The 24,042-nt window shown below is 40.8% G+C and overlaps 1 protein-coding gene across 4 annotated transcripts in view; it reads left to right on the top strand.

Annotated features, from left to right (window-relative positions):
• LOC115147104 (volume-regulated anion channel subunit LRRC8A-like) overlaps positions 1-24,042 on the top strand; it is a 54,108-nt gene that overhangs the window by 20,894 nt on the left and 9,172 nt on the right. Inside the window, exon 3 of one of the 4 annotated variants that reach the window (XM_065004617.1) lies at positions 11,962-12,170. The exons of 2 other annotated variants lie outside the window; for them this stretch is intronic. In XM_065004617.1, the coding sequence (XP_064860689.1) occupies positions 11,962-12,156 (195 nt within the window). In that variant the 3' untranslated portion in view covers positions 12,157-12,170. Of the gene's footprint in view, positions 1-7,591; positions 9,180-11,961; positions 12,171-24,042 lie in introns of those variants that run through there. One more of the 4 variants, XM_029689110.2, reaches the window with a different exon arrangement.

Here is a 24,042-nt window from a genome sequence, read left to right as displayed (position 1 = left end):
TGGAATAAGGAGACTGTACCTGTTTTTAAAACCTGGTTAGCTGAAGTCACCAGCTTGCTAAATATAGAAAGGATTCAACATGATATCTCTGGCAGATCTAATACATTTAAGTTATGGCAGCCCTTTATCACGTATCTTTCAAGTGATGATGGGAAACAACATGCAACCTGCAACCAACCCTGATCCACAGTGATTATTTTTAATAATGCCGAGCATAGTCTTTATACTGTACAGTATGTGAAATATCATTGAAGCAAGGTGCCAATTCCTTAAGAGCAATGTTGTGTTCTGTTGTTTTTGAATGTATTTATTTGTCTCCAGTTGAGGGGTGGGGGGTATTCTCAGTGTATTGTTTGCTGTCATTATGTCTGTTTTGTAAAGCAGAAAATTCATAAATGAAATATATATATTTTTTTAAATTGAAGTACACAGATGAACAGTTGTATTATGCTAATTACTTTATCACACTTCTGGCTGCAGATAAAGAGAACTTGTCTGTGGGGTGATTTTCACTATTTTGGTACTGTACTTATTTTTCAAGCCAATATGAAGTCAAAATGTCTAGTGAATTCGTTTTTAGGACTATTTAGTATAGTCAAGCTCCTAAAAAATGTCATTCTTTGAACAGTGTGTCCTACACCCCATCCTATTAGATGCAACTCAGCCTTGTTAAGCATGTTTTTATTTAACCTTTTATTTAACTAGGCAAGTCATTTAAGAACAAATTCTTATTTACAATAATGGCCTAGAAACAGTGGGTTAACTGCCTTGTTCAGGGACAGAACAACATTTTTTTTTTTTTTTACCTTGTCAGCTCGGGGATTCGATCTAGCAACCTTTCAGTTTCTAGTCCAACACTCTAACCATTAGGCTACCTGCCGCCCCAACGATAGCTGGAAAAGGTTTACTGTCTTCTGTACAGAACACCTCAGGGTTATACTGTCTTAGACTCATTCAGGAGTTTTGTGAATTGTTTAAGAAGATTATTTGACTTATGCAAATTCTTGTCTAACTAATTTCTGACTTTTAAAGAGAGTTTTGAGAATAATATTAGTGTAGGCTAGCACTTAACACTAACTAAATGTAATATATCATGTAAATATACATAATGTATAATGTAAACACATTACATCATTTAATATGTCTTTATAATTATATAAATGTATGTTTTTGCATGGGCCAATTTGTGAATTTTGCATGAACAACACTCGGATCACCTGATGAGCTGACCTCATACTCTTCACAACCAATTTGCCTGTAATGTCTAATGTGCATTACTGTCGGGTTAAACACGCCGTTCATCCAATTGATTTATTTAGGGATCGAGTTCACAGTGAGAAACATGCTTAGGGCTCGCAAGGAATTCTGGGAGGTTATACAACATTCTCCCTGTTGTGTTCTGGTGGGCATCTGCTGTGTGTGGGATCAGATGGTTACTCTAAACGATACTATTATCATGGTTTTAAGGCCATTCCACTCCACCAAATATTTTTGGTATCTCAGATTTTTCTGGCGTAGAAACTTCATAGGGAGGAAGGATGTTTAACCCATAAGAGTCTAAGCTATTAACCCATACAAATGCATGGAATAACAGATTCACTACTTTGAACTACAGATAGTCCAAACAAAAAATCTAAAGGAAGTTTGTTCTGAAGAGTCTGTCCTATATCTGAGAGATTCATTTTATTTTTTTACATGTACATATTTAACCTCTTATTTTTGAACAGTCTCCATATGTGACCAACCGCCTCAATTCGGTCTTATGTAGCGAAATCTGAAATTCTATTTTTATATTTGATAAAAGTAGAGACTCAGAGCTAGAAAATTGTATGTCATACACTGTATGTTTTAATATTTTTATTTAAACTTTATTTAACTAGGCAAGTCAGTTAAGAACAAATTCTTATTTAGAATGACGGCCTACCTCGGCCAAACCCGGACGACGCTGGGCCAATTTGTGCGCCTCCCTATCACGGCCAGATATGATACAACCTGGATTTGAACCAGGGACTGTTGTGATGCCTCTTGCACTGAAATGCAGTGCTTTAGACCGCTGTGCCACTCGGGAGCGTGGAGGAACAGTGGGAAAGTAATTCTGCATTTAAAGTTGATAAACTTATAACCCCACTTTTCAGATTGTAACAAACGAGGTTCCATGTTGACTAGCTACCATTAGGCTATAACTAAAATGGCCCTTGAATATTTTGGTACACCTACTGGAGAGCTCATCTTTGTCGACACCCATTCAGCATCGTTCACACCCTTTTAACTTATTGACGCTACCCATCCCAGTACCGGGATAATTGTCATCAGCAACCGCTGAATAGCATAGCGCCACAGTCAAATACTATTACAAAAAAATATTCATATTCATGAAATCACAAGTGCAATATTGCAAAACACAGCTTAGCCTTTTGTTAATCCACCTGTCATCTCAGATTTTGAAATTATGCTTTACAGCGAAAGCAATCCAAGCGTTTGTGTAAGTTTATCGATAGCATAACATTATGTACACTAAGCATCAAGTAGCTAGGTCATGAAAATCAGAAAAGCAATCAAAAAAATCGTTTACCTTTGATCTTCGGATGTTTTCACTCACGAGACTCCCAGTTACACAACAAATGTTCCTTTTGTTCCATAAAGATGATTTCTTTACCCAAAATATCGACGTTTGTTTGTCGCGTTATGTTCAGAAATCCACAGGAAAGAGCGGTCACGACAACGCAGACGTATATTCCAAATAATATCCATAATGTCCACAGAAAGATGTCAAACGTTTTTTATAATCAATCCTCAGGTTGTTTTTAAAATATATATTCGATAATATATCAACCGGGTGTGTAGGTTTTTCAATAACAGCGGGAGGAACAATGGCCGCTTTACTCGGTTGTGCAAAAACTCACTCTGAGAGCCCCAACCTATCCACTTACGCAATGTGATCCTTCACGCTCATTTTTCAAAATAAAAGCCTGAAACTATGTCTAAAGACTGTTGACACCTTAGGGAAGCCATAGAAAAAAAGGAATCTGGTTGATATCCCTTTAAATGGAGGATAGGCATGCATAGGAACACAGAGGTTTCAAAATATGATTGGATTTTCCTCAGGCTTTCGCCTGCAATATCAGTTCTGTTATACTCACAGACAATATTTTTACAGTTTTGGAAATTTTTGTGTTTTCTATCCTAATCTGACAATTATATGCATATTCTAGTTTCTGGGGCTGAGAAATAGGCCGTTTCAAATGGGTACGTTTTGTGTAAACAGTACAGGGATAATACTTGCATAGGAGCAATATCAAAAACAAAGTGTCCAGATTAAAAATATTTTATAAACATTTTATCATTATTAGATGACGCTTTACCCGACACACTTGTCTAAATTGATGGGTCATGTGAAGGAAATACTCTAACCACCCCAAATGGATTTCTGATTTTAATAATATTACTGCACAGATCATACAGGTAACATTAGCTAGCAAGCTAACAGTATGCATTAACTTGCAATAAAAATGACTTTCTGACAAAATTAGAAACTTATCTGGAAAATGTAGCTAGACTCTTACCTGTATACGTGGATGAACACTTCACGAATAGTTTTTGCACGCCCAATTTTTCAGTTTTTGATTTGTTAAAAAAGTTTGAAATATCCAATAAATGTCGTTCCACTTCATGATTGTGTCCCACTTGTTGTTGATTCTTCACAAAAAAATACAGTTTTATATCTTTATGTTTGAAGCCTGAAATGTGGCAAAAGGTCGCAAAGTTCAAGGGGGCCGAATACTTTCGTAAGGCACTGTATATATTATATATGTATATATTATATATGTATATATACTCGTGTGTGTGTGTGTATATATATATATATATATATATATATATATATATCTCTCTCTCTCGAAGGAATGAGCGTTACACCGAGGCCTGTACTCTGGAGTGGGATCGATTTGGAGGTGGAGGGACCGTCATGGTCTGGGGCGGTGTCCCACCATCATCGGACTGAGCTTATTGTCATTGCAGGCAATCTCAATGCTGTGCTTTACAGGGAAGACATCTTCCTCCCTCATGTGGTACACTTCCTGCAGGCTCATCCTGACATGACCCTCCAGCATGACAATGCCACCAGCCATACTGCTCGTTCTGTGCGTGATTTCCTGCAAGACAGGAATGTCAGTGTTCTGCCATGGCCAGCGAAGAGCCCGAATCTCAATCTCATTGAGCACATCTGGTACCTATTTGGATCGGAAGGTGAGGGCTAGGACCATTCGCCCCAGATATTTCTGGGAATTTGCAGGTGCCTTGGTGGAAGAACTGGCAAATCTGGTGCAGTCCATGAGGAGGAGATGCACTGCAGTATTTAATGCAGCTGGTGGCCACACTAGATACTGACTGTTACTTTTGATTTTGACTCCTTCCCTCCCCCTTTGTTCAGGGACATTATTCCATTTCTGTTAGTGACATGTCTGTGGAACTTGTTCAGGTTACGTCTCAGTTGTAGAATCTTATGTTCATTCAAATATTTACACATGTTAAGTTTGCTGAAAATTAACACAGTTTACAGTGTGAGGACGTTTCTTTTTTTGCTGAGTTAAAAAAAAATATATATATACACACACTTCCATCAATTTTTTCAACTTGTACCGGGGGACCTTCAGACAAGTCTTGTGAGGTATCCTAGAACGCATCCAATGCAACAACAAAACACATCTCCAGCTAAAACTGTCTGATTTGTATGGGATGTTTTTTATTTTGCTAATTTGATTTCTGTGGGGGTGCAGACATCGACCTTGGGAGGTTAACCAATCACAGACCACATTTAGGATTGCACATTGAGCAAGTCACCAGCAGATCCATTTTTCCATTCACTGTGGTGGTGGTGCTCATATAATTTTACATACCTTCAGAATTAGCAGAGAGCGCACTCTGGAAATGTGATGTACTTGTGGAGTATATTGTTCCAAACAAAGTGTCTTAAAATAAACAAATTCAAAAGGGTAGTTTAATTAATGAATGTGAAAATTATATTTTAGATTCAAGACATACTTCATATTTTAAAGCACAGTATAAGTAGTATAATGGCACCGATATGTTGTCTTTATCACGTTCACAGGTCATATGGTTTTACAGAAGGCATGTATAGGTCTAAAAAATGACATTTTTATCATGATTTAAAAAAAACGTTATAAAACTGTCAAAAGAATTTCAAACATCATTCATCCTCCCAAGGAAGTTGGATAACTATTAAACACCCTTTGCTGCACTCCTTTGTCCACACTGAAAATAGTCCTGGAACAGAGTGTTATGCATCCTAAATTAGCCCCGTTTACAAGGAACCCCTCTGATGTGTTCCGTTTTTACGATCATCTCTAGGGTCTTCTCTTTGCAATTTGCACATTATTGACTTAAATGAGTTGCGTAATTTGCAAAACGTCGTTCCCAGGTGGGCCCTAACGAGGATCCAATGCTTGCAGCTGGACACCAATGTGCTACGTTTTTGTTTTTTGCTCGAAGAACAATGTCAAAGTAGCCCCAGCCATCTCACATCTTCAGCGCATGAAGCTAAGAAAAGCATTTGTAATTTGATATGGCTATTTTTAGGCTCGTAAATCGGCTTACTCTGATCGTAATTGTCTTAAATTAACATAATCTATATAGGATGCACTCATTGTGCTGTTGTCCCAACAGAAGGCAGCCAATTATAACAGGTGTTAGTGTAGGCATGATGCATAAGTTATTATAGAATATGTATGTGTACTGTGCATTCGGAAAGTATTCAGACCCCTTGACTTTTTCCACATTTTATGTTAGTCTTAATCTAAAATGGATTAAAGTCATTTTTCCTCATCAATCTACACACTATCCCATAACAACAAAGCAAAAACAGAATTTTTTGCAAATGTATTAAAAAAATCAAAACAAAGCTTATTTTCAGAACTACTCAGACCCTTTGCTATGAGACTTGAAATGTAGCTCAGGTGCATCCTGTTTCCATTTATCATCTTTGAAATGTTTCTCCAACTTGATTGGAGTCCACCTGTGGTAAATTGAATTGATTTGGAAAGGCACACACCTCTCTATATAAGTTGGCACAGTTGACAGTGCATATCAGAGCAAAAACCAAGCCATGAGGTCAACGGAATTATCCGTAGAGCTCTGAGACAGGATTGTGTTGAGGCGCAGATCTGTGGAAGGGTACTAAGAAATGTCGCATTGAAGGTCCCCAAGAACAGGGTGGCCTCCATCATTCTGAAATGGAAGAAGTTTGGAACCACCAGGAATCTTCCTAGAGCTGGCCGCCCAGCCAAACCAAGCAATCGGGGGAGAAGGGCCTTGGTCAGGGAGGTGAGCAAGAACCTGATGGTCACTCTGACAGAGCTCCAGAGTTCCTCTGTGGATATGAGAGAACCTTCCAGAAGGACAACCATCTCTGTAGCACTCCACCAATCAGGCCTTTATGGTAGAGTGGCCAGATGGAGGCCACTCCTCAGTAAAAGGTACATGACAGGCCGCTTGGTGTTTGCAAAAATGCACCTAAAGGACTCAGACCATGAGAAACAAGATTCTCTGGTCTGATGAAATCAAGATTGGCCTGAATGCCAAACGTCATGTCTGGAGGAAACCTGGCATCATCCCTACGGTGAAGCATGGTGGTGGCAGCATCATGCTGTGGGGATGTTTTTCAGCGGCAGGGACTGAGAGACTAGTCAGGATCGGGGGAAATATTAACAGAGCAAAGTACAGCGAGATCCTTGATGAAATCCTGCTACAGAGTGCTCAGGACCTCAGACTGGGGTGAAGGTTCACCTTCGAACAGGACAATGACCCTAAGCACACAGCCAAGACAACGCAGGAGTGGCTTCGAGACAAGTCTCTGAATGTTCTTGATCTCTTGAGACCTGAAAATAGCTGTGCAGCGACGCTCCCCATCCAACCTGACAGAGATTGAGAGGATCTGCAGAGAAGAATGACTCCCCAAATGTATGTGCCAATCTTGTAGCGTCATACACAAGAAGACTCAAGGCTGTAAGCGATGCCAAAGGTGCTTCAACAAAGTACTGATTTAAAGGGTCTGAATACTTATGTACATGTGATTTCAGTTCACTTTTTTTTTTTTACAAATTTGTAAAAAATAAAAAAATATTATATTGATGTGTCATTATGGGGTGTTGTGTGTACATTGATGAGGGGGAAAAAAAACAATTGAATCCATTTTAGAATAAGGCTGTAATGTTACAAAATTTGGATGAAGTCAAGGGGTCTGAATACTTTCCGAATGCACGGTATGTCTGTACCTCTACCTAAATCATTTACTCTAGATTCTTGGCTAGGGTATCATGCCAGTCTTTGCTTTAGGGCAGATTGTTTTGATTTGTTTCTGATTGGTTTAAAGTTCTATGGGCTGGTGTGTGACTGGTTTTTGATTGGGTAACTACGGCGGGAACAGTGCACGGATTTCTCTCGCCTCTTTTTCCAAGTCTGCTATTACAAATATAGCTGTTAACTATGCACTGGGGAGAAGTTAACAAATACAAGAACCTTTCTCCTGTTTTTCAACATTCATCCTCTCTCTGTTCTCCCTCCTTGTCCCTGTCAGATCGAGTCCCTCCCGCCGGATCTGTTCCAGTGCAAGAAGCTGCGCACCCTTAACCTGGGCAACAACTGCCTGCAGACTCTGCCCTCGCGCTTTGGCGAGCTGACTGGCCTGAGCCAGCTGGAGCTGCGGGGGAACCGTCTGGAGTGCCTGCCCGTGGAGCTGGGAGAGTGCAGGCTGCTGAAGAGGTGTGGTCTAGTGGTGGAGGAGGACCTCTTTAACACCCTGCCCCCCGAGGTCAAAGAGCAGCTGTGGAGGGCCGACAAAGAGCCGGTCTGAGGAGAGACTCCAGAGAGCCTAAGGCGAGGAGGAAAGCGGGAGAGAGAAGGGGTATTTGGCAGTGGAGGATGATGTCATTTTAAATCAGCAGCCATCCTCCAATTTCTCCCTCCACCAGCCTCCACTGGTATCGGGAAGGAGAAAGAGGTGTCAATATTTCTGGACGTACGTTTAGAGAAGGATGGTTGGTTGGTGTCTTGGCTTTACTGGTTGAATTAGTTTGTTTAGGTTCACAAGATGCTCTTTAACAGACTAACCAGACAGAAACCTCTCTGAGATCGAGGCCCTTTTTTAGTACTGAGTCGTCTCCGTATAGACAGAGACCACAAAGGGACAAGGGGTTACAAAGCTAAGCAGTACCCCCACGGTTCCCCCATGTGGTAAAAATAAAAAACACACACACTCCTAGAACTCAGAAAAAATAGTATCTTCTGCCTAACTGATCCACTGCTAGAAAGCCAGTGGTCAACATGGCAAAGACGCTGTATGGGAGTGGAAGGCTCATGTAGCCTACCAAGCAATGTGTGTGTGCTCTGTTTTCCATCATTTTCACTTTAAAGTATACAGTCCACCAATACCAGCAGTATGTGTTATCCAAACGGCAGTGAGAGGACACAGGATCCGACTGGCTTAAGGGAACACATCTCGATGGCAATACATCCAAAGCAGGGCCCTGTTCATTAGCCACCAAATGGAAGAAAATGGTCTGAAACAGACGGACTATCAATAAGAAACACATATTTTTGTTTCCTGTTGCTAAATGTTTTGAAACGTTTGATACTGTGCCCTAAAGAAAATGATCCAGATGTTTGCACTCCAAAACAGTGTCCATGGATACGGCATTGGCTTATACAGTACACGTTAGTGCAATATATTCTGCCGGGATATCGAAGAAGAGACACTTTTATCGATTGGACTTGGAGTAAACAACATAATTTGGAGGGCAATTGCCACCTCAGCTGATTCCTTCAAGACCAGCCAGGCAACTCTTGTTACTAATATGGCCTTACCTTTTGGGTGCTGTGCTGTACGTCCCACATTGTCTTTGATTAAAACCATAACGTTCCTGATTTTGCTAAATATGCAGACAAATGTATAGCTGTTGTAAAATTGTTTCGAGCATAGGCATTGATGGTTTTATTTTTCTCACCAACTGTCCCAAGTTATATTAGGAGAGGAAAGCCTGACTTTGGAGGAAAGGGAGCTTAGTTCATCTTTGTTCACACAGTTATTTTCATTTTATGTATAAACTTACATATGTCATTTCCCTTTTCTCGCAATGTTACTTACCGAATAAAACTTTCCAGCTAGGTGTTTTGAATCTAGCTCTGTTCTGAAAAGTTAGCGGTTTTGGATTTGTTAGTGAAGGCTAGGGCCCAGATTTAAATGAATGGAGCAATGCACACAAAGTAGGAGTGCATCAGAAAGGAGCAAGCGATCCCAGAGCAAAGGCTCGCTGGTCGAGACCAATGATCTATATAAACCCTGGATTGCTGATGCTAAAAATGCACCAAAAAATATGTTTTTGTATGTTTAGCCCAAATAATATAATTTAAAAGTATACAATAAGGTGTACCAAGATGGAGGCGTGGTGGTTTCAACACGGCATCCCCAATTAGTAATCAAGTGTGTAGATAAATCATTGGTTGAGGCCAATGATATATATAAACCCTCGATTGCTGATGCTATGTATTGGCCATTGAGAGGCCACCGGACGGTCATATTGGCACTCCCCAGTAGGAGCAGTCCTCTATAGGAATGCATGGAATTCTATAGTAAACTCAGCAAAAAAAAAGAAACATCCTCTCACTCAACTGTGTTTATTTTCAGCAAACTTAACATGTGTAAATATTTGTATGAACATAAGATTCAACAACTGAGACATAAACTGAACAAGTTCCACAGACATGTGACTAACAGAAATGGAATAATTTGTCCCTGAACAAAGGGGGGGTTAAAATCAAAATTAACAGTCAGTATCTGGTGTGGCCACCAGCTGTATTAAGTACTGCAGTGCATCTCCACCTCATGGACTGCACCAGATTTGCCAGTTCTTGCTGTGAGATGTTACCCCACTCTTCCATCAAGGCACCTGCAAGTTCCCGGACATTTCTGGGGGAAATGGCCCTAGCCCTCACCCTCCGATCCAACAGGTCCCAGACGTGCTCAATGGGATTGAGATCTGAGCTCTTTGCTGGCCATTGCAGAACACTGACATTCCTGTCTTGCAGGAAATCAGGCACAGAACGAGCAGTATGGCTGGTGGCATTGTCATGCTTGAGGGTCATGTCAGGATGAGCCTGCAGGAAGGGTACCACATGAGGGACGAGGAGGATGTCTTCCCTGTAACGCACAGCGTTGAGATTGCCTGCAATGACAACAAGCTCAGTCTGATGATGCTGTGACTAGAGGTCAACCGATTAATCGGAATGACCGATTTAATTAGGGCCGATTTCAAGTTTTCATAATAGTCGGAAATCGGTATTTTTGGGCGCCGATTTTGCAGATGTTTTTAATTTGATTTTTTTTACACCTTTATTTAATCTTCATTTAACTAGGCATGTCAGTTAAGAACACATTCTTATTTTCAATGACGGCCTAGGAACGAGGCAGAACGACACATTTTTACCTTGTCAGTTCGGGGGATTCAATCTTGCAACCTTACAGTTAACTAGTCCAACACTCTAATCACCTGCCGCATGAGGAGGCTGCCTGTTACGCGAAAGCAGTAAGCCAAGGTAAGTTGCTAGCATTAAACTTATCTTATAAAAAACAATCAATCAACGACTGTCGTTGCTCCAATGTGTACTTAACTATAAACATCAATGCCTTTCTTAAAATCAATACACAAGTATATATTTTTAAACCTGCATATTTATCTAAAATAAATCCAGGTTAGCAGGCAATATTAACCAGGTGAAATTGAGCAACTTCTCTTGCGTTCATTGCACACAGAGTCAGTGTATATGCAACAGTTTGGGCCGCCTGGCTCTTTGCGAACTAATTTGCCAGAATTTTACGTAATTATGACATAACATTGAAGGTTGTGCAATGTAACAGGAATATTTAGACTCATGGATGCCACCCTTTAGATAAAATACGGAACGGAATAAACGTTTTGTTTTCGAGGTGATCGTTTCCGGATTTGACCTAAGGCTCGTATTTGATATTTGATAGAGCAGTCTGACTGAGGGGTGGTAGGCAGCAGCAGGCTCGTAATAGTCAAAGGTATATGGTTTAGAGAGAAATAGTCGACGCGTTATAATTTCTGTAATAACTTGCGGCTGAACTTGAAAGAGGTATTTTACCGTTCATGTCTTCCATAGAGAATGTCTTGATCTAATTCAAATAAGGTCTGTGTTTCATGCAGGTTAGGGTGCAGGCTTAAACCGCCTCGGCGTTTTGATACCCGTGTAAATCTCACTAGGATAAGGTAACGTTTGTCAAAATATTTTCATAAATCCACTCACAAAAAATGATCTTCGCTTATAGGGTAGCCTAGTGGTTAGAGCATTGGACTAGTAACCGAAAGGTTGCAAGTTCAAACCCCCGAACTGACAAGGTACAAATCTGTCGTTCTGCCCCTGAACAGGCAGTTAACCCACTGTTCCTAGGCCGTCATTGAAAATAAGAATTTGTTCTTAACTGACTTGCCTGGTAAAATAAAAAATAAAAAATAAATATTTAGCCAATATTGATCAGAGTTACCTTGTCCTATGGATATCTACACAGTTATAAAATTGGCAAGGTGGTGTTAGCCTACACGAAACACAGACCTTATTTTAAGTGAATCTAAAAAATATCCTATGGAATAAATGAATGAAGGAACCGCTTTTCAGATTTTGCTAGGTGTCATGGGAATTATGACTCGCACTTTGGTTGTCAATTCTTACCATGTCCATTATTAAAATAGGATTTCCTGCATATAGAACTTACAGTTTTTGTTTTCAACATTCATCACAGGTAACTTAAACTCTATTTTTATTCAAACAGTTGAGAGTATTTGTCTCCTAAGCAGACTCTTCAGTGTCATTGTCACTTCAGAGCTGTGTGTGTGTGTGTGTGTGTGTGTGTGTGTGTGTGTTTTTTTACAGATGGCAGAGAAAAGCAGAGCACCAGTGTGGGACTATTACATGGAATTGGCACCAGGGAAAGCACGGTGTCTTATTTGTGATAAAGATGTAAGCATGGGGTCAGCAACGGCTAAATCAAAACATACCACCAACCTGTGGAATCACCTTAAGAACACTCATCCAAAAGCCCATATGTATTATATTAAGTTAAAATAAAAGTGTTAATTCAGTATTGTTGCAATTGTCATTATTACAAAAATGTGTATATATACAGTATATCACAAAAGTGAGTACACCCCTCACATTTTTGTAAATATCTTAGTATATCTTTTCATGTGACAACACTGAAGAAATGACACTCTGCTACGGACATTTTCACTTAGGTGTGTACTCACTTTTGTTGCCTGCGGTTTAGACATGAATGGTTGTACCGCGACTTGTCAGTGAAGAGCACTTTTTGCCAGTCCTGTCTGGTCCAGCTACGGTGGATTTGTGCACATAGGCTACGTTGTTGCCGGTGTTGTCTGGTGAGGACCTGCCTTACAACAGGCCTACAAGCCCTCAATTCAGCCTCTTTAAGCCTATTGCAGACAGTCTGAGCACTGATGGAGGGATTGTGCGTTCCTGGTGTAACTCGGGCAGTTGTTGCCATCCTGTACCTGTCCCGCAAGTGTGATGTTCGGATGTACCGATCCTGTGCAGGTGTTGTTACATGTGGTCTGACACTGCGAGGACGATCAGCTGTCCGCCCTGTCTCCCTGTAGCGCTAACTTAGGCGTCTCACAGTACGGATATTGCAATTTATTGCCCTGGCCACATCTGCAGTCCTCAAGCCTCCTTGCAGCATGCCTAAGGCACGTTCACACAGATGAGCAGGGACCCTGGGCATCTTTCTTTTGGTGTTTTTCAGAGTCAGTAGAAAGGCCTCTTTAGTGTCCTAAGTTTTCATAACTGTGACCTTTAATTGCCTACCGTCTGTAAGCTGTTAGTGTCTTAACGACTGCTCCACAGGTGCATGTTCATTAATTGTTTATGGTTCATTGAACAAACATGGGAAACAGTGTTGAAACCTTTTGGGATAAGGGGCAGCATTTTCACTTTTGGATGAATAGCGTGCCCAGAGTGAACTGCCTCCTACTCTGTCCCAGATACTAATAATAATATGCATGTATTAGCATTGGATATACAACACTCTGAAGTTTCTAAAACTTTTTGAATGATGTCTGTGAGTAAAACAGAACTCATATAGCAGGCGAAAACCCGAGAAAAATCCACCAGGAATTGGGAAATCTGAGGTTTGTAGTTTTTCAAAGCTTGGCCTACCGAATACACAGTGTCTCTGGGGTCAAGTTGCACTTCCTATGGCTTCCACTAGATGTCAACTGTCTTTAGAAACTTGCTTCATGCTTCTGCTGTAAAGGAGGGGGGAATGGGAGCTGAATGAGTCATGGGTCTGGCAGAGTGTCTCAGGCTCGTGACACGCGCTCCCGACAGTGTTGGCTCTTGTTCCAGTGCTTTTCTTCAGACAATGAAATTCTCCGGTTGGAACCTTATTGAGGATTTATGTTAAAAACATCTTAAAGATTGATTCCATACATCGTTTGACTTGTTTCTACGACCTGTAACGGAATTTTCGAGTTTGTCTGGACGAAGTGCTTGCGCCTCATGAAGATGGATTACTGGGCTGAACATGCTAACAACAAGTGGCTATTTGGACATAAATGATGGACTTTATGGAACAAATTGGTCATTGACTGTTGAAGTGGGATTCCTGGGAGTGCCTTCTGATGAAGATCATCAAAGGTAAGTGAATATTTATAATATTATTTCTAACTTCTTTTGACTCCAACATGGCAGATATTTCTTTGGCAGGATCGGGCTCTGAGCGCCGTACTCAGATTATGCTTTTTCTGTAAAGTTTTGAAAAAATCTGACACAACAGTTGCATTAAAGCCTTTATAACGAAGATCTGTGAAGTTATTTGGATTTTTACGAATTATATTTGAAAGACAGGTTCCTAATAAAGGGATGTTTATTTTTTTTGCTGATTTTATTTCAATTAAATGTTTCAACTACAAAATTGCATGTATTTAAGATTTGTTTTGTTTGTAGTAGCATTAATACCCCCCAAAAAGTGTACTTTAATATTATTAATCTCCTAAAATTATGCTTTAAGGAAAATGTTTATATATTTTTTCATTTTATATTTGTATGTTTAACTCACATACGTATGCATTAAGGTGTCTGTAATTATAATACATGTGGCAAAAACAAATGTAGACATTTAATAAATGCATTTCTATAGCTTCTAAAATATATTTTTTAACGGTGGGGGAGTACCAAGATGGAGATACGGTGGCTTCAACATAGCGCCCCCTAACAGTCATCTAGTGAGTATATATAAATCGTTGTTTGACTACAGACATACTATAATGGCCAAGTATTCCTCTCTGACTTGTTCTGGGCTTTTTAGAACATTTGATAACAACTGCAAACAGGTTCCAGCTCTCAAACGGACCACTGGTCTCAGGCCTTCACTGGAGAGCTCATTGATTCACAGCTTTAGTGTGGCTCGTGCTTGAAAGGGTGAATATGATAACAGTTCGCGCTGACTGACTCAGAGTAGGAAATAGAGATTCTGCAAATAAAACTGGATAATATATTTGAGTATATTTCTCTTCTTTGCTGTGGCCATATATAGATGATGTATATAATTAAAGTAATACTTTAACAGCCTTATAGTGTCACAAAACATCCCCCCTCTTTGTGTAGGCCTCTATGTTCAACTGAGGTGATGGTTACATGCTATTGTTTTGAATCACATCTAACTCTGCTTATGTACTGTTTTTACACTGTTAAAACCATTTTTAATTAACTATTTGTATCTAACTCATCTCTAGCTTTTTATGTCCTTTCCATGCCCCTCCCCCAACAAGCAAAAATGTATATCTGTTTTGTACTTGGCCTGACCTTCGACACAGTGGCAACACTTTCACCTTTGAGTCACAAGACTTTAGACTTTCCCCCCTAAATGCACATTGAACATCTATCCCCACTCCACTCCAGCATGTCACCATAGAGGGAACAGGCGAGTTAAAGGACCGATGGTGAGGTCAGCCAAGTGTTTACACAGCAGTGGCACCTGTGTGTGTGTGTGTGTGTGTGTGTGTGTGTGTGTGTGTGTTTGACCCGCAGAAAATAGCTGATTAAATGATGACTTAGGCCCCTGTAGGAACGATATCTGGCTCTACATGTTGCCCTTAACAACAGATCTAGGGTCAGATTGCAATACCCTCAATTATGAGCTTAGTCATTGGGGAGATTAAATAGCATGTGATCTTGTATCAGTCTTTGGGGAAGACCTCTGCACCTACCCCCACTGTGCCTTCACTTTAGGTAGGTCGTCATGCCATGGTCCCAACAGTTTATGCATACCCTGTAACCTCTTTTGTTTCCTCCCATCAGCAATGTGCCGGTTTTTGCATATTTTACATACAGTACCAGTCAAACGTTTGGACACCTACTCATTCAAGGGTTTTTCTACATTGTAGAATAATAGTGAAGACAAACTATGAAATATCACATATGGAATCATATAGTCACCAATAAAGTGTTAAAAAATAAATATTTTATATGTTAAAGTAGCCACCCTTTATCTTGATGACAGCTTTGCACACTCTTGGCATTCTCTCAACCAGCTTCACCTGGAATGCTTTTCCAACAGTCTTGAAGGAGTTCCCACATATGCTGAGCACTTGTTGGCTGCTTTTCCTTCACTCTGCAGTCCAACTCATCCCAAAACATCTCTATTGGGTATATTGTGAATTGTTTAACACTTGTTTTGCTTACTCCATGATTCCATATGTGCTATATCATAGTTTGTCTTCTATTATTCTACAATGAAGAAAATAGTAAAAATAAAGAAACTCTTGCATGAGTAGGTGTCCAAACTTTTGACTGTACATGTATAGGTCCCCAAATTCCTATATGTTTCTGCAGAATGACTGACAGCTTGCTTTCACAAGCAAAATTGTCATTCTCACAGAAATGGTCTTCAGTGCTCCATGGGATGCATGTCTTGCTTCGACAATACTTTTGTGCATCCAGTGTGGGTGGAGCGTGTGAGCACTGAGTAGGCCTTCATTTTGTCATGTAAGAAAAAGGTTCTATGGTTGTGTATTACCATAAAAATATCATAAATGTCTGGCCATGAAGATTAGAGAAATTAACGGCATTCTCAATCCATAATTTGGGTTGCATACCGACTTGTGGTCTTTTACATAGTCTAAGCAGCATTGATGCTTCTCATGAGTATGTATTTTACATGTTTATGAGTATAGTTTCTCAATTAGAAACTTATTGTTGAAATCCTAACAATGAGCATATTCATAAACAAGCACTAACTCAGTGTTTCCTAAACTCGGTTCTGGGAACCAAAAGGGGTGCACATTTAGCTTTTTTCCCTAGCACTACACAGCTGATTCAAATCATCCAAGCTTGATGATTAGTTGATTATTTGAATCAGTGGTGGGCAAAAACTAAAACGTGCACCCCTAGGGGTCCCCAGGACCGAGTTTGGGAAACACTGCACTACCTGCTAAAGTTCATGATATAGTTAAAAAGTTCTCACATTTTTTAGGGAGGCTGAGATAGAAAACTGCTTTTTACTTTCATTACGTAATGTACTTGGCTTAGCAACAAAAAGTGCAGGTGCAAAAGGTTGACATGGTACGATGGCATTAGTTAAATAATAGCTCAGCAAGAATGACAAATGGACATGGACAAGGCTCTCTCAGTATTGGAAGGCCCATGGAAGTTCAGATTGTCTTTGTCAAACAATTTAGTTGTTTCTTATAAGCCATACATATTTGGGTGGTTGACAGGACAATGATACATATTTCAGTCAGCCAACTGAATGAGTTCATAGATGTTTTTACTGTTTTGTGTTCACTCTGATTGAGGGGTTGGGTTAAATGCGGAAGACATTTCAGTTGAGTCAACTGACTAGGTTAACCCCCTTTCGATCTAGAACCGCACTGGCTGGCATTGTAAGGGCCCAAGTTGGCTCTATGCTGGCTTTTGTCCAGTCAAGTTTTGGTTCCACTCCATCTTTTTTGATCATTGGATGGTCATATTCATCTCAACCTACCACATTGGTGTTCTCTGGCAGTGGGCGGTACTATAATGTTCTCGTTTCATTTAAATGCAGAATATAACGTGGACCTGTGTCAAAAGTGAAAACAAAATAAACCAGCTCTGTTTCTTCAACACCATTATGGTTGCCCACTTTGTTTCCAAAATGAGTGAACACTAGCTTTCTAAGTGGAGAAATGATGAATGCCCCAGACCCTTGTAACAGTGGGAGACTTTAGCCTTCACAACAGGTGTTTCACCGCTCCCTTTTTACTATTGTGATACATTATTTTATTATTTATTTCCTGTAATGACATGTATGGCAAACAAAAAACATTTGATTTCAAAGTTTGTTTTTATGTACACAGTATATAATAATAAAAAGATATTTGGACAAACTGCAGTTTTTTTCTTTGTAAAATCTTTCTGAGTTTTATTCTGTTACCAAACATTATCTGCAAAGTTCTTCCAGTAGATGTTTTTGTAAAATATTCTGTGGAAATTGTTGAATTCATTGTGCAGTTATTTTTATTTATTTTTTACTTTGAAATCAATGTTTTTTTATTTGGTTTTTAATTATTTTAATTTAAAATTTAATTTGGTTAATAATTTTAATCACATTTTTAAAGTGAGAAATCGGAGCCTCAGTAATTCCATTATCATGGAATTGGCCAGATATACACTGCTCAAAAACAAAAAGGGAACACTTGAACAACACAATGTAACTCCAAGTCAATCACACTTCTGTGAAATCAAACTGTCCACTTAGGAAGCAACACTGATTGACAATACATTTCACATGCTGTTGTGCAAATGGAATAGACAACAGGTGGAAATTACAGGCAATTAGCAAGACACCCCCAATAAAGGAGTGGTTCTGCAGGTGGTGACCACAGACCACTTCTCAGTTCCTATGCTTCCTGGCTGATGTTTTGGTCACTTTTGAATGCTGGCGGTGCTTTCACTCTAGTGGTAGCATGAGACAGAGTCTACAACCCACACAAGTGGCTCAGGTAGTGCAGCTCATCCAGGATGGAACATTAATGCGAGCTGTGGCAAGAAGGTTTGCTGTGTCTGTCAGCGTAGTGTCCAGAGCATGGAGGCGCTACCAGGAGACAGGCCAGTACATCAGGAGATGTGGAGGAGGCCGTAGGAGGGCAACAACCCAGCAGCAGGACCGCTACCTCCGCATTTGTGCAAGGAGGAGCAGGAGGAGCACTGCCAGAGCCCTGCAAAATGACCTCCAGCAGGCCACAAATGTGCATGTGTCTGCTCAAACGGTCAGAAACAAACTCCATGAGGGTGGTATGAGGGCCCGACGTCCACAGGTAGGGGTTGTGCTTACAGCCAAACACCGTGCAGGATGTTTGGCATTTGCCAGAGAACACCAAGATTGGCAAATTCGCCACTGGCGCCCTGTGCTCTTCACAGATGAAAGCAGGTTCACACTGAGCACATGTGACAGTCTGAAGACGCCATGGAGAACGTTCTGCTGCCTGCAACATCCTCCAGCATGACCGGTTTGGTGGTGGGTCAGTCATGGTGTGGGGTGGCATTTCTTTGGGGGGCTGCACAGACTGTCCAGGAGTTGGCGGATGCTTTAGTCCAGGTCTGGGAGGAGATCCCTCAGGAGTCCATCCGCCACCTCATCAGGAGCATGCCCAGGCGTTGTAGGGAGGTCATACAGGCACGTAGATGCCACACACACTACTGAGCCTCATTTTGACTTGTTTTAAGGACATTACATCAAAGTTGGATCAGCCTGTAGTGTGGTTTTCCACTTTAATTTTGAGTGTGACTCCAAATCCAGACCTCCATGGGTTGATAAATTTGATTTCCATTGACAATTTCTACGTGATTTTGTTGTCAGCACATTCAACTATGTAAAGAAAAAAAGTATTTAATAAGAATATTTCATTCATTCAGATCTAGGATGTGTTATTTTAGTGTTCCCTTTATTTTTTTTGAGCAGTGTACACTGTCCTTTAGTTATAATTTACATGAATGAGTGACCCCTGGTCTGCTGTCACCTATGTACGTTATCAGCTGCATCTGGTTACTTGTCCCTTGTGAAATTATGGGCCGAACGACAAATTTAAACTCCATCTTTCAACAAATCAGATAGCTTATTCATCACATAACCATTTGATGTTGCCAATTATTTTAATGATGTCTTCAAATCAAATGTTGTCACATACGCCACATACAACAGTGAAATGCTTACTTAAAAGCCCTTAACCAACAATGCAGTTAAGAAAAATATCTAATAAAAAAAAATATTTAAAAAATAAGTAAAATAACAATAGCGAGGCTATACAGAGTCAATGTGTGTGGGCACTGGTTAGTCGAGGTAATTGAGGTAATATGTACATGTATGTAGAGATAAAGTAACTATGCATAGATGAGAGTTGCAGCAGTGTAAAAGGGGGGAGGGTAGCCATTTGATTAGATGTTCAGGAGTCTTATGGCTTGGAGATAAAAGCTGTTTAGAAGCCTCTTGGAGCTCCGGTACCATTTGCTGTGCGGTAGCAGAAAGAACAGTCTATGAAGTCCTGAACATTTTTAGGGCCTTCCTCCGACACCACCTGGTATAGAGGTCCTGGATGGCAGGAAGCTTAGCCCCAGTGATGTGCTGGGCCATACGCACTACCCTCTGTAGTGCCTTGCGGCCGAGCAGTTACCATTCCAGGCGGTGATGCAACCCAGCAGGATGCTCTCGATGGTGCAGCTATAGAACCTTTTGAGGATCTGAGGATCCGTGCCAAATCTTTTCAGTCTCCTGAGGGGGAATAGTTTTGTCGTGCCTTCTTCACGGCTGTCTTGGTGTGCTTGGACCATGTTATTTTGTTGGTGATATGGACACCAAGGAACTTCTCAACCTGCTCCATTACAGAATGGGGGCGTGCTCAGCCCTCCTTTTCCTGTAGTCCACAATCATTTCCTTTTTCTTGATCACGTTGAGGGAGATGTTGTCCTTGCACCACATGGTCAGGTCTCTTATCGGTGATCAGGCCTACCACTGTTGTCATCGGCAAACTTAATGATGGTGTTGGAGTCGTGCCTGGCTGTGCAGTCATGAGTGAACAGGGAGTACAGGAGGGGACTGAGCACACAACCCTGAGGGGCCCCCGTGGTACCGATGGTACTTCATTGGCAAAGTGGGCAAACTTAGGCAGGAAATGCCAACAATGAACAGTGAGACATTGTACTCAAAACAAATAATTAAAGAAAAGCATTGCAAGTTAGAATTTTGTAAAGTTAGTGTGGGAGAGGTGGAAAAAGTTATTGACCAGTAATGACAAACCTCCTGGCATGGACAACTTCGATGGAAAGCTACTGAGGATGGTAGTTGACTCTATAGCCAGTCCTAGCTGTCATATCTTTAATCTGATATTTAATCTGAAACCAAAGTCATTCCATTACACAAGAGTGGTAAAGCGGCCTTTACTGGTTCTAACAGCAGACCTATCAGCTTGCTGCCAACTCTTTGCAAACTGTTGGGAAATAATGGTGTTTGACCAAATACAATGTTATTTCTCTGTAAACAAATTAACAGACTTTCAGCATGCTTGGGGTGGCAGGTAGCCTGGTGGTTAGGGCGTTGGACTTGTACCTGGAAGGTTGATGGATCGAATCCCCGAAATGACAAGGTAATAATCTGTCATTCTGTCCCTGAACAAGGCAGTTAACTCACTGTTCCTAGGCCATCATTGAAAATAAGAATTTGTTCTTAATGGACTTGCCTAGTTAAATAAAGATAAAATAAATAAAACATTTCCATTATTAAAGTGGCTGGAGTTGAGTCAGTATGTTGGCAGCAGCCACTCAATCTTAGTGGTGGCTGTTTAACAGTCTGATGGCCTTGTGATAGAAGCTATTTTTCTCTTGGTCCCTGATTTGATGCACCTGTACTGACCTCGCCTTCTGTTTGATAACGGGGTGAACAGGCAGTGGCTCGGGTGGTTGTTGTCCTTGATGATCTTTATGGCCTTCCTGTGACATCGGGTGGTGTAGGTGTCCTGCCCCCAGTGATGCGTTGTGCAGACCTCACTACCCTCTGGAGAGCCTTACGGTTGTGGGCGGAGCAGTTGCTGTACCAGGCGGTGATACAGCCCGACAGGATGCTCTCGATTGTGCATCTGTAGAAGTTTGTGAGTGGTTTTTGTGACAAGCCAAATTTCTTCAGCCTCCTGAGGTTGAAGAGGCGCTGCTGCGCCTTCTTCACAACGCTGTCTGTGTGGGTGGACCAGTTCAGTTTGTCCGTGATGTGTACGCCGAGGAACTTAAACTTACTACCCTCTCCACTACTGTACCGTCGATGTGGATAGGGGGGTGCTCCCTCTGCTGTTTCCTGAAGTCCACAATCATCTCCTTTGTTTTGTTGATGTTGAGTGTGAGGTTATTTTCCTGACACCACACTCCGAGGGCCCTCACCTCCTCCCTGCAGGCCGTCTCGTCGTTGTTGGTAATCAAGCCTACCACTGTAGTGTCATCCGCAAACATTCGTGAAAATCGCAAATTAAATGAAATAAATATATTCAAACACAAGCTTAGCCTTTTGTTAACAACACTGTCATCTCAGATTTTCAAAATATGCGTTACAACCAACGCTAGACAAGCATTTGTGTAAGTTTATCAGAGCCTAGTCTATGCTAGGCTCTGCTGGCAGCAGGCAAAAATGCTACAACTATAACGCCAAACTTTTTTCAAAATTAGCTACATAATATCGACAGAAACACGGCAAACGTTGTTTAGGATCCATCCTCAAGGTGTTTTTAACAAATATATTCGATAATATATCCGTCGAGGCAGTTGGTTTCTCATAAGAAGCGATTGGAAAAATGGCTACCTCAGTATTTTACGCAAGGTTTTCTGCGGGAGACACCATGTAACCATATGCCATATATGGTCCCTTACAGCCATTCTTCAAGGGAAATGCCTAAAAAGACGTCACAATGCTGTAGACACCTTTGGGAAAACGTGGAAAACGTAAGCTCATTCGTAGCTCATTCACAGCCATATAAGGAGTCATTGGCATGAGGCAGTTTCAAAAAATGCGGCACTTCCTGGTTGGATTTTTATCTGGGTTTCACCTGTAACATCAGTTCTGTGGCACTCACAGACAATACTTTGCAGTTTTGGAAACGTCAGAGTGTCTTCTTTCCAAAGTTGTCAATTATATGCATAGTCGAGCATCTTTTCGTGACAAAATATCTTGTTTAAAACGGGAACGTTTTTCATCCAAAAATTAAAATAGCGCCCCCTAAATCCAACTGGTTAAAAGTGTAGAGCTTATGCTGCAACCGTTTGTGGTAGATTGCATCGTTCTGTCATTGCACCACATTATCACAAGGGGGAGTTAGAATGCTGATCTGTTGGTAGTCTAAACTGTTGCACAAATTGACTATCTTTTCGTAAATTAATGGAGGTGTTTTCAATTTGAGAGTGTCTCTTCTCTGGCACTTGAATCCTGCATCAGGCAAAAAACTAACAAAAAAACTAAAAATGCTGGCTGTGGTCCTGGAGTTGAGAGAGACTTGGGTAAATACAATCGGAGAATTACACTTAACATGTGGACTGACGATTCTCTCCCTCTAAAAACATTTTTTTTTTATTCTAAATAATTTATTTACCTGTGTGAAAGAGTGATATCCCCTCTATATAAAGTGAGTTTCTGAAACACTGAGTCCTTTGCAGATGTGAAGAAGAAACATAATGAAAGGGAGTCCAGTGAAGATCTTTCAGCATAAAGCTGAGTGACTCACTCATTCATGGCTTTGGATCTAAATAAATAAGTACCAACATTATTTCTAGTCTTTAATAAAGACAGGTTTTGACCAAGTTAATCTGCTCATGTTGTGTGGGTTCAATTATTTGTGACATTGTGGTTACAATGAAGAATGTAAACAAAATAATTCAAATAAATCCTATTCATAATGAATAATCAGATGCATGTTGCGAGCTGGATTTTTTTAAAAACGTACTATATTATGTATTGGATCACAAAAAATATACATTTTACATTACTGTGTAGTTTACCAATATAATGGACAGACGGGGATGTGGACATACATATCCCGAATTTTTTTTAATTCTCACTCCAAATAAATCTTTATAGAAAGTTAGTAAAAATAGTTAAGCAGGTTACCTTAGTGTTCTTGGGCACAGGGACTATGGTGGTCTGCTTGAAACATGTTGGTATTATAGACTCAATCAGGGACAATTATTTGTGACATTGTGAAATGAACAATGAAGAATGATTCAAATAAATAAGCAGCACCTCCAGTTCAGTCTATGAAAGTATTATTTTCAAATTTAACAATTTAATTCAATTTAATTCAATTTAATTTGTTGTTTTTCGGGCCTTCCGCAACACTCACTCATCCTTGACGTCAAGATCCGATGGAACTCTGTCTAATGATAGAGAGGTTCACGGAGCGGTATCCAGCGATCCAAGCAGCAGCCTTGGACCCACGACTGCAAAAAGCAATGACCAAGGACAACCTGGACCGTCTGAAGGATGAGGACTTGCATAAGGCTGAGGAGTTTGTCCAGATCATGAGAATCCTCTATACATCCACCCTGTGTGTCATGTGACAAGAATGCCACCTGTGGACAGATCATACCCATCCTCCACAAACTGGAAGAGCACGTCACTGTGAAGCATGAAGATGCAACGTTTGCGGCAACCATCAAAGCGAAGGTGTGGGAGAACCTCACAGCCTACCTGCATGCCCCACCTGTGTTGCTGTATACCACTCTATAGTCCTTTTGCAGCCTACCTGCAGGCCCCACCTGTGTTGCTGTATACCACTCTATAGTCCTTTTGCAGCCTACCTGCAGGCCCCACCTGTGTTGCTGTATACCACTGTATAGTCCTTTTGCAGCCTACCTGCAGGCCCCACCCTTGTTGCTGTATACCACTCTATAGTCCTTTTGCAGCCTACCTGCATGCCCCACCTGTGTTGC

The sequence above is a fragment of the Oncorhynchus nerka genome, linkage group LG19, assembly GCF_034236695.1.
Source record: "Oncorhynchus nerka isolate Pitt River linkage group LG19, Oner_Uvic_2.0, whole genome shotgun sequence".
Lineage (NCBI taxonomy): Eukaryota > Metazoa > Chordata > Actinopteri > Salmoniformes > Salmonidae > Oncorhynchus > Oncorhynchus nerka.
Note: the sequence above shows the minus strand (reverse complement) of the source record. Positions and strands in the feature narration are given on the sequence as shown.